The sequence below is a fragment of the Bidens hawaiensis genome, unplaced genomic scaffold (assembly GCF_021521415.1).
Source record: "Bidens hawaiensis isolate Kalapana, Puna unplaced genomic scaffold, B.hawaiensis_p1.1 tig00004595_1, whole genome shotgun sequence".
NCBI classification, from domain to species: domain Eukaryota; kingdom Viridiplantae; phylum Streptophyta; class Magnoliopsida; order Asterales; family Asteraceae; genus Bidens; species Bidens hawaiensis.
The window spans coordinates 5,768-16,783 of NW_027491279.1; the positions used below are offsets into that span (position 1 = coordinate 5,768).

At 36.5% G+C, this 11,016-nt stretch overlaps 2 protein-coding genes across 2 annotated transcripts; one reads left to right on the forward strand and one right to left on the reverse strand.

Moving 5' to 3' along the window:
• Positions 1-874: 874 nt before the first annotated feature.
• Positions 875-6,251, forward strand: LOC143627069 (ferric reduction oxidase 4-like). Its single transcript, XM_077096964.1, has 8 exons — positions 875-1,079; positions 1,161-1,254; positions 1,322-1,513; positions 1,861-2,095; positions 4,092-4,419; positions 4,888-5,128; positions 5,225-5,925; positions 6,015-6,251. The coding sequence occupies exons 1-8, from the start codon at positions 926-928 to the stop codon at positions 6,158-6,160; spliced, it is 2,091 nt and encodes a 696-aa protein (XP_076953079.1). The 5' UTR covers positions 875-925; the 3' UTR covers positions 6,161-6,251.
• Positions 6,252-6,980: 729 nt separating this feature from the next.
• On the reverse strand, positions 6,981-9,499 carry LOC143627011 (uncharacterized). Its single transcript, XM_077096918.1, has 5 exons — positions 9,347-9,499; positions 8,568-9,195; positions 8,386-8,531; positions 8,027-8,346; positions 6,981-7,954 (listed from the first exon to the last, which is right to left on the reverse strand). Exons 1-5 carry the CDS (start codon positions 9,497-9,499, stop codon positions 7,264-7,266), a joined length of 1,938 nt encoding a protein of 645 aa, XP_076953033.1. The 3' UTR covers positions 6,981-7,263.
• Between the last annotated feature and the right edge of the window lie 1,517 nt (positions 9,500-11,016).

An 11,016-nucleotide genomic window follows, 5' to 3' on the forward strand; every position in this document is an offset into this window, starting at 1 on the left:
AAGTTATCAGTGGATGGGATACAAAGATATGCAGCTAAGCGTATTTTGAGGTTGTATGACGCATTGTGCTTAGCTTTTTACTGTTCATAAGTATCAGCGTCTATGCAGTCGATATCACCGATATATCACCGATATATCAGTGATATATCGTTTTATCGGTCCCTTGGTGATATATAAATCAGAATATCGGTTCAGAATATCAGTACCGATAATATCAACGATGTTGAGCGATATCTGACAGATATTTGACTAATATTTGACCGATATATCACAGATATTCCCGATATCAGTGTTTTAAGTCTTAAGTGTCAACTTTTAGTGTTCAATGTTAGTGTTTTAAGTCGTAATCAATTCGTACTTGCTACAATTGTTGTATAATTTGAAAAAGGTTAATTTGTTAATGGTAGGAAACTATACTGAATTATTAATATTAAATTGCTATATCTATGAATTTTACATGATATTAAAATTACTGATATCCCACCGATATTTCACAGCGATAACCGATATCTCATATATCGGTCCTTAACTAATATCCGATATTTTTCCACATTAACTACTTAGATCAGCGTATTCGCTACAAAGATGCCTAAAAATATTTCAAGGTTATATGAGGCGTGTGCTTACGCTCCAGAGCAAGCTTCTCAGTGATGCCTAGAGGAATATTTTCTCTCTCTCTAATTGGTAATTATGCCTAATATTTTTGTCGGCTATTTTTCTTTGCATATCTCTTTATACCACTTGCATGTAATTAGAACTATATTTTAAACTTGATAATGACACTTTGGTTGAATAGTTAATGTCAACTATCAAAGAGGGGTTTCTGTCACTTATTTCTCTTTCATTTTGGAGGGTATTTAAGCCCAACCCTTCTTAAAAACACACCACAACATTTTGATAAACATCTTCTGAGTTCCTATGAAAGATGGAGCACATAGGTACATTAACCAGATTGGTGATGCTTCTTGTGTTTGTGGGGTGGCTCTTTATGTGGGTTATGCTGCCAACAAAAACCTACAAATACTCATGGACCCCCTCCCTCTCCATCCACCTAAACTCCACTTATTTTCGTGAACAAGGTCGTTTCCTTAATTATACAAAACGAAAACTATATTTTTTTTGATCGAGCTAATAGTTAACGTTGTCGTGTTAAATTTCAGGGACTAATCTTGTTCTTTTCTCATTTCCAATAATGTTTCTGGCATCTTTGGGATGTATTTACCTCCATTTTCAGGCCAAACATGTTCCTAAAAGGTAAACACATATGATATATCATTATATGAAAAGTCTGTGTATGTAATATTTGTGTTCGCTCGTGTAGAAGCCTTACAAGAAGATCAAGATGGTTGGACTTCTGGAAACGGCCGTTGATTGTGATGAATCCTCTAGGGATCGTGAGCGTGATGGCGGTTGTGTTCTCAGCTATGTTCGTTGTGTTATTAGGATGGTCTCTATACCATTACTTGCACGTTAGCTTCGCGCACCTTATGATGCACGGGGTTGGGGAAAAAGTGTAAGTATCCGTTAATGGTAACCCATCATATATAAGAAGGGGTGGGGGGTAATCTAATCCCATATCCTTTGAAAAAGTCAGAACAGCCGTACTAAATAATAAGGGACGACCATTTGAGTGTACGGTCAGTTATTGTCCACTTGAATGGTCGACCCTTGTTTGTTTGGACGACCATATGCAAGCAATATGGGATCAAATTTAGTGGCTAGTTACTTATATTATATCATATTATATAATAAACACCTTTTTGGATTTTTATTTTTTTTTGTGATTACTTGAAAGTACTTTTAAGGAATCAGAATCTGACTTTAGAGCATATATATGTTTTTGATAAAATGATCATGCAGGTGGACAGCCAAGTTCCGTAGCGTGTCGTTGAGGCTCGGGTACATCGGGAACATAACATGGGCGTTTTTGTTCTTTCCCGTGACTCGTGGATCGTCACTATTACGTTTGGTTGGACTTACATCGGAGTCGAGTATCAAGTATCACATATGGCTGGGGCATGTGTCCATGGTTCTTTTTGCTTTACACAGTGTTGGGTTCATTATCTACTGGGGTATCACTGATACAATGTCTTTGGTACTACTTCAAGTCTTTCATGCATATCCTATCATTGATTTAGGTTTTATATTTACACTCATACTTATAATATTGGTCGTTAATTAAAAAACAATGATATATACTTGGTAAAATTAGTATATAACAACAAAAAAATGTTAAATATTAGATACTACCTTGTATAAATGGAGATCATGTTTAAATCCTAACTTATGTGCACGTTCTGAAATATGAACAGCACCACTGGAGGAGGGATTCTAACTTGGGGCGTCTATAAAAAACAGGTTCTTATATATACGAGAATATGAGATAAAAACTTGCCGTTTGTTGTTTTGAATTCATTATCAGTTTCCTAGATTTGATCTATTTGTGCCGTAAGCCCTAAGGGCACATATTAAAGTCAAAACTCTTTTATATTAAAAGAAATACATTAAAAAATGAAGTTGACTAATCTTTATTATACTTTTAATAAACTCTATGGTACTTTTGACAAGCATAAACATTTTACCTTTTATTATGTATTATGCTTTAAGAGTAATTAAGATAAGATTATCAAATTTTATGCTTGTAGTTAACATATTATTTGTACTTTCATTTCACAAGGTTCTTGGTTCTTCCCACAAAATTATCTTTTGATCTTTTTAATTTTAAATACTCCCTCCGTCCCAATTTAAATGTCCTAGCTTGACATTTTCGGTTTTTCTTGTTTAACTTTGACCGACAATATTTTTGTTTGTGTTATATAATACTTGATGTAAAATATATGAATGAATTGGGTTTTAAATGTATTTTACATTGATACAATTTTCATCAAGTATTATATGACACAAACAAAAATATATACGGTCAAAGTTGCAAAAGAAAGACTTGAAAAGTCAAACTAAGACATTTAAATTAGGACGGAGAGAGTACTATTTTATTCATAAATCAAGATGTGTCAAAATTAAGATATCTAATCACACAGATATAATATCCTTTACCTATGAAACGTTTAAATAGAAAGTTTATAATTTTATTTAACTCTTTATATAATTTTAATTTTTTTCAAACTATAAACTTTTATAAATAACCAAAAACCGCCAAAACCAAAACACCAAAGGGCAACCTCCACAGCCTTGAAAGGCACCCAAAAACGAAAAAAATTACATAAAAACAAAGTTACACCAATTAGACCAAACTAACGATGCCTTAATAATAATAATAATAATAATAATAATAATAATAATAATAATAATAGCTAGTGATAGTTTTATTACTAATAATTGAATGTTTAATGATGCCATGATGGTGAGTGAGTGGGCCGGGGTGTGGGGGGAGGGAGAATTGACAAAAGAATGTTAATTGTTTTATGATACTGGAATTATATGAATTGTCTTAGAATATTTCAATCACTTTTCTTTTTAGACAAAGATGAATTGAAAGACTGAAACTTCCACTATAGTCTTCAAAAAGCAATCTATAGTTGCTTCAATAGGGTGTGATTGATAGTTCAACCCATCTTAAAGCAGTTAGGATTAAAAAAAATATATATATACATGTCAATAGTATTTTTGTATTAAAAATATATATCTGTGTCAATAGGTTAAAAAAATAAGTTTAGGTGGTCTTTGTATTTACAGATCAAATGTGTTTTACTAAGCTTGTGTGTTGAATAAATAAAACTTGTTAATAGGTGATCTTTAAAGGGTATAGTAAAAGTTCTTGATCATAACTATTTTGTCAATATATTTAGTTAGTAGATATTATGTTTTGTACCAAGCATGATTTCTGGTTTTTTGAATACTTAGAATCATCTTATATTTGTTTGTGTAGTGTTCGATCGGTAAGTTATAGTATTCACTATTTCGTTATATTTTAGTAAGATACTGTCACAAACCCAAATTGTGCGTTATGTTGAACGTAAATTACAAAACTGCTTTAACGACAAATCCTTAAATGTTATAATATCAATTGTTCTTAAGTTAACATAAGGAACCGAAAATCAACAAGCTAGTTAATACCTTTTGTGATGATGTAGATGAAGCAATGGAGCCAAACTTACCTTTCCAACGTAGCCGGAGAAATCGCATTCGTGGTGTCAATAGTTATGTGGGTTACAAGCATCCGTAGAGTAAGGCAAAAGATGTTTGAGATTTTCTTCTATGTTCACCAAACCTACCTTCTATACCTCTTCTTTTACATCATTCACGTTGGAGTGGCCTACTTCTGCTTAATTCTTCCCGGGATTTTCCTCTTTTTAATCGATAGATACTTAAGATTCTTACAATCACAAACGAAAATTAGGCTTGTCGCTGCACGTCTCCTGCCTTGTAATGTCGTTGAACTTAACTTCGCCAAGGTTGCGGGTAAGATTATACCTCATTTATGTCCTTTTAAGTCTTTACCACATGATTAATCACTTGTTTACTTTAGAAACACATTTAATAAATAAACAATCTCAAAAGTATTTTTGTTCATTAGATATAGACTACATATAACTAGCAGCACATCCAGGATTTTTTTTCTATTGGGGTCGGTTTTTTTCTATGCTTGGATGTCTCTTAACTCGACATCTGAATATTCGGTTTGTGTCAAATCGGGTAACGTAAATAATGATATTTTGTCATTTTAGCCAATAATGAGCTAAAAACGAGGTTTGAAGGTAATCATGGTTGGCATTCAAAATTCTAAAGGATCAGCTAAAAAACTGTAATATATGTTACATATAAAATTAAAAAAAAAATTGCAAGGTCGGTTGACCCCACACCTTATATAGTGGGTCCGTCCATGGTACAACTTTATAACTAGATAAGTAAAATATATAAATGTTGCAGGATTAGAGTATACTCCAACAAGCATATTGTTTGTGAATGTACCATCAATCTCCACCTTGCAGTGGCATCCTTTTACAGTGACATCCAATGCTAATACCGAGCCTGATATCTTAAGCATTGTAATCAAGTGTGAGGGAACTTGGTCCCGAAAGCTTTACAAAGAGCTTTCTGGTTCACCGATTAATAGTCTTCAAGTGTCCGTCGAAGGGCCCTATGGACCTGCTTCACCACATTTTCTGAGGTTAATTAACTCTTGGGTTAATTAGTTAACTTATTAATTATTTGGAATGCATAAACTTTACTTAATGATTATAATCTTATATATTTTCTCATGTAGCTATGAGAATCTAGTATTGATTAGTGGAGGCAGTGGCATCACACCATTCATTTCCATAATCCGTGAGCTTACGTTCCAACAACAACTCAACGATAACCGCAAGATCCCAACAAATATTCTCCTCGTTTGCGCCTTCAAAAACTCGACAGATCTTTCAATGCTCAAACTCTTGATTCCGTTAACATCAAACACTAGCACCACTTCAAATCTTTCTCAAATAAATCTTAAGATACAAGCTTACATCACTAGAGAAACCGAGCAGCAACAACCCCTTGAAAACACGGATAACAATCTTCAAACCATATGGTTCAAACCCGAGCCATGTGACGTGCCCATTTCAGAACCACTTGGTCCCAACAGTTGGCTATGGTTGTGTTTAATAATCTCCTCAGCGTTCATCATGTATCTTGTTTTCTTGGGGCTTGTCATCAGATACCACATCTACCCTAAAGAGCTCGTTGGAGGACCTTCGGCTTATAATTACACTTTTAAAACTCTATGGGACATGTTCTTTGTATGCGTTAGCGTCTTCTTAGCTACAAGTTTCGTGTTTTTGTGGCGAAAGAAAGAGAACGGTAAAAAGGAAGGGATAAAAGTGCAAAATGTGGAACTTCACGAAACCAGAGAAATCGAAAGCTGTCCTAATATGTCCGTTGTCGAAACTACGGAGGTCCATTTTGGACATAGGCCTGATCTAAAGAGTAATATTGTTTCATATCCCTTTGCATTAAATGTTGTATAATGTAAGATCTATAACATTAACTTATTGATGTTTTTTTAATGATCACAGATATACTGATGGAGAACAACAAGAAAAGATCAGATGTTGGAGTTGTGGTTTGTGGGCCCAGAAAAATGAGACATGAAGTTGCTAAGATATGCTCTTCAAGAGAAGTTAATAATCTTCATTTGGAATCCATGAGCTTTAACTGGTGATGTTGATGATGATAACAGTGTGGCTTTTAAATGTATATATTTGATCAAGAGAAGATGTTTCAGATGTTTATATTTTGGTTGTAAATTAAGTACATTGTGTAATAAATAATAATTACACTTGGGATTGAAGGTTTGATTCTCACTGAGTAGAGATCAATCCCATGATGCAAGTGTTAAAAGAGTTCCTGCTTATAAATGAATGTTGTATGACATTCACGAGTTGGGTAGAGTCAGAACATGTCTATTCGAAAAAGGGTTACTTTGGTCCGAGTGGGGACGGGTTCAGGTCAAGAGGAGTCGACTCAAAACGATTTTGGAGATAGAACGGGTTCGAGTTGGAAAAGGTTTTGGGTCAAAAAGGGTTTGTTTAGAAAACGGTCTTTTTAATTCGGGTCGAGAGGAGTCGAGTCAAAACGAGTTTTGAGATAGAACGGGTTCAAGGTGGAACAGGTTTCCAAAACGGGTTGGTTTAGAAAACGGTCTTTTAATATTACAGTACATGTCAGATTCAAAAAAAGAGTTAATATGGTCCAAGTGGAGATAGGTTTGGGCCAAGAGGAACAGGTTTTAGGACAAAACAGGTTGGTTTAAAAGATTTTACTGAAACCGCATTCTGAAATCGTTACACATCTCATACCAGCGTTACGCGCGTAACAGCACTGCTTACGTTTTCGGCACCGGTTATGCCCTCAATGCTGTGTTACTGTTACGCACGTACCGCATACTAAAACCATTACACATCCCATGCAGCATTACACCCGTACCAGCACCGGTTACACGTGCGAATACATGTTCTTAAAACAATTAAACCAAACCATGATTGACGACAGAATGCAGTCCTAAAATATTCAAAAACTTAAAACTAACATTCTTCTTTCATTCTTTTACAGAGGGGATGATGATGATGATGGCCAAAAAGAACCATTCAATCAGATGGAATTTGACCAAACAAAAAACAGGACATGAAAAATACAATGAAACTATCCTAAATACCCCTCATAACTAAAAGAACCCTCCAGACTATATGAAAAAAAAAGATACAAAAAAACAAAAAGAATTAAGGGATTCAATACTCCATAGCAAGTCCTGTAAACTATAACTTTCTACTCTCGATTATGAGCGTACCTAAACCGCCTCGCACCATCATCAACAGACCGACCCACACGGTTCACTTTGTCATAATAACCATCATGTTTCCTGAAATCATCACTGTTATCCTTGTACTTGTAACCATTCGTCTGTGAAAACCTAGCAGACCGTTGATTGAACCGATAATAATCATCCGGCTTCAATTTTTCAGAATACCCGGTTGGTTCATATCGTTGTGTGACGGATGCTTGTCTCTTGTCTCTAAACTGGCCATCCTTGAATCTACGGTGGTCATCAAAACATTTGGAGGAACGGTTCGGAGAGACATGACCGCCTCTAGTTCCGGTTTTAATCTCACCAGAACTGTTTGTATCCGAATTCTTGTGTTTTTGAAAATTCCAAGCGATCGGGGACCCGGATCTGGACCGAGGTTGAGCACTGTGTCGATTGATGGGAGTAAAATGTGGTTTGGGATCATGGTATTCTTGTGAATGATATCTGTATCTATCACGGCTATGGCTTCTAGCGAGTGGTGGTCCTCTATAACTACCGTAACCATTGTTTCTTAAGGGTGGTGATGGCCTTCGGTCTTGGGTCCTGTAACCGCCACCCCTTGAATTGTAGTTTCTAGAATAGTTTCTGTCGAGGCTCCGATGGCTTTTCAAGTCATACTCTCTCATGGTGTAATCTCCTATATTACTAGACCTGCACGCAATTCAAACGTTAAAACATATGAATAAAAAGACTTGAGTTTAAATATATAAAGTATGAAATTACCTGCTTCGGTGTAAATATTCCCCATTCCGCCATACATCAAAAGACGTTGATTCATCAATGCGCGATTCTTTCCTTTCACAAATATCTTTTTCCGGTTCATCGGTATGCGGTCTTTCAAAAGCTTTCACCAGCAATGAATGCTGATTGTCCATGGTTTGACCATGGTCAACTTTTCCTAATAAAGAGTCGCCAATAGTACCAAACTCATTTTTGTATATATTATCAGACTCGTCACATACATTCTCTTTTTCTGGTTTTTCAATTGGCTCTCGCAGCTCGCCATCTTCAAACGGTGAATCATAATCAACTTCAATTTTTTTCTCTTCACAGAAATCAATCACGTGATCGTCCGTAGTAACTTTTTTGTCGCATACACCTTGAATTACTTCAGTGGATACACGCTGCTGGTCTGACTTAAGACCATCTATCGTGTCCGTTTCACAATTCGCAACGCTTTGTTCTTTTAAAACTGACGTCGGTGAAGTAAAAAAGTCTTCACACTTAGCTGGATGGGTCAAAGAGTCCGCCGCCTCAGACTTACTTGCAAAACTCTCGCCATCTGATGTCTTAACAGTAACCGTCTTTTTGTCATACGTTTTTTCAGAAGAAACAACATTACTGGTTTCAAGTGGTGGAGCAACTGAGATAAAAGTATCTTCATGCTTCACGGATTCGATTTGCACATCATCACAAGGATCCTCCCAATCATCCATCACGGTGTTCAAGTCCCAATGTAACCTTAACCCTTTAGAAGACGCAACCTTTTTCTCCACAACTTCCGTACCATTTGATCCCGGTGATACAATACCTTCCTTTACATCAACACCGCATGCGTTACCTATCTTAACTTCCGGTTTCGTCTGTTCTTTTGACATGGAGATACTACACGCAACATCCGCAAGAAGTTCAATACCCGAAAAGTCATCCGTATTTCGAACACCCTTTTTTGTCTTCTTCGTCTTACTGTTTCTCAACCGGGATTTGGATTTTGCCTTCTGGCTCTTTGATAATGACCTAGACACACACCGTTGACCAAAATCTTCATAACAAACGATAGGGGTTTGAGGTCCAGGCGACATCCGCTCTTCGCCTTTGATACACGGAGTTTTGGGACGCCTTGATGTCGATTGATGCAAAAGTCTTCTTTTCTTCGAAGAACCATCAACTACCTACAATGTACGAGTAAACATTACGTCAAACTCTACATCAAACCCTTACTTAAACAAACCAAACGCTCGCCAAGAAGTTCGTTTTGTTCAGTCCGTTTACAGCCCTACTAATATATATATATATATAATAAAAAATATTAAAACACAATACCTTCTTGTGTTCTGCTAGTTCATGTACACTGCCAATCCATTCAAAACCGCCTGCACCGGGCTTCCGTGGGCATCTAGTCATGCTGGTTCTATTTTTCCTCGTAACATTCCACTTCATATCCGCACTGATAAACTTCAAAAGTTCAACATCCATTCTAGTATTCGATAGTTGAGACAGTTTCAATGTCATTAATTATATTATACCTTCCAATACAAAGCTACCTGCAACAAACAGATGAATACAAGATTAGTCGATTACATATATTAGTTATATGCATCATAGATCTAGCCTAAAGCTTAGATCTAATTCCTTCATAGAAACTTTATAGATCTAAATATACACAGGGTCGTAAAAATCTTTTTTTTTTTTTGCAAAATCTTAACACCGCCTCCATCATTGAGAGCAGTGTTGTAAAAATCCCGACTAGGCGACAGATTAATCATTGATTAATCCCGATTAAATGTCGATTAATCCTGGTTTCTGATTATTCAACGATTAATCGCCAGTCCCCCACCCTACCGCCCGACTAGCGCCTTGTCACATTGACCGGCCCGATTCGAGCCAGGGCGGGTACGAGCTCAAGCTCGAAATTAAACATGGCAGCTCTGCTAGGCTCGGGCTCGACTTTTAAGTTAAACGAGCCTAAGATCTAACCAACAAGCCAGAACCAAGCTTGGCCCAAGGTCGGCTCGGTTACAAAATAAATGAGCCAACTCAGCTCAGGTCATTTCAAATCAAGTTTTTTTAGCTAGTATTATTCGAGCTTTTTGAACAGCCAACTAGGCGGCGATTAATCATTGATTAATCCCATCGATTAATCTTGGTTTCTGATTAATCCAATCGCTAGTCCCCACCCCCACCGCCCAACACGCGCCTAGCGGTGCCCTTCCTAGTGCCCGTTGTCACATTGACCGGCCCGATCCAAGCCAGAATAAGTTCGAGCTCAAGCTCGAAATTAAACATGGCAGCTCAGCTAGCCCCGGCCCCGGGCTCGACTTTGAAGTTAAACGAGCCTAAGATCTAGCCGCCGAGCCAAGCCATGACCTGATCCAAGCTTAAACCAAGGTCGGTTACAAAAGAAAAATGAGCCAACTCAACTCGGGTCATTTCAAATCAAGTTTTATTCGAGCCACGAGTTTTTTTGAACAGAAGACGGCCACTCACATATTATTATTATTATTATCCACCAGATCAAGATCAATAACCACTCAATATCTCATCACGGATCAGATCTTGTTCCGTAGACCAAAAAACCCTAATTTAAACATCACCACCATAATTATAATAATAATATTATTATTAATCGATGGACTTAGTATCCTCCGATCTGCTGCAGCCGATTATTATTACTATTATTATTGATGTAGTAGTAGTAAACGACGCCGTATCTTCAGCCGAAAATTGTTGAAATCATAAGAGAACTTAGGGGTTTTCCGTACCTGCGTTTAATCTTCTTGTCTTTCTACTTGTATGTATTCTTCATCTTCAAACAATATAATATACATACAACAAATTAACCTTCATCCTTCAAAATGTTAAACATGAATGAAGCCTTTGAATTGACTTGATAATCAATGAAATGAAAATGGTTGGAAGAAGAAAAGAGAAGATGAGATGAGGGTACTTATTTATGGGTGGATTAATGTTGTATGTCTGACGATGATAAGAAG

Coding starts and splice junctions, on each gene's coding strand:
- LOC143627011 (XM_077096918.1), bottom strand. CDS start 9,499: ATGGATGTTGAACTTTTGAAGTTTATCAGTGCGGATATGAAGTGGAAT. Junction 8,532..8,567: donor AGATGGCGAGAGTTTTGCAA/GTAAGTCTGAGG, acceptor TGACCCATCCAG/CTAAGTGTGAAGACTTTTTT. Junction 7,955..8,026: donor GAATATTTACACCGAAGCAG/GTAATTTCATAC, acceptor AATTGCGTGCAG/GTCTAGTAATATAGGAGATT.
- LOC143627069 (XM_077096964.1), top strand. CDS start 926: ATGGAGCACATAGGTACATTAACCAGATTGGTGATGCTTCTTGTGTTT. Junction 1,080..1,160: donor CACTTATTTTCGTGAACAAG/GTCGTTTCCTTA, acceptor GTTAAATTTCAG/GGACTAATCTTGTTCTTTTC. Junction 2,096..4,091: donor TCACTGATACAATGTCTTTG/GTACTACTTCAA, acceptor GTGATGATGTAG/ATGAAGCAATGGAGCCAAAC.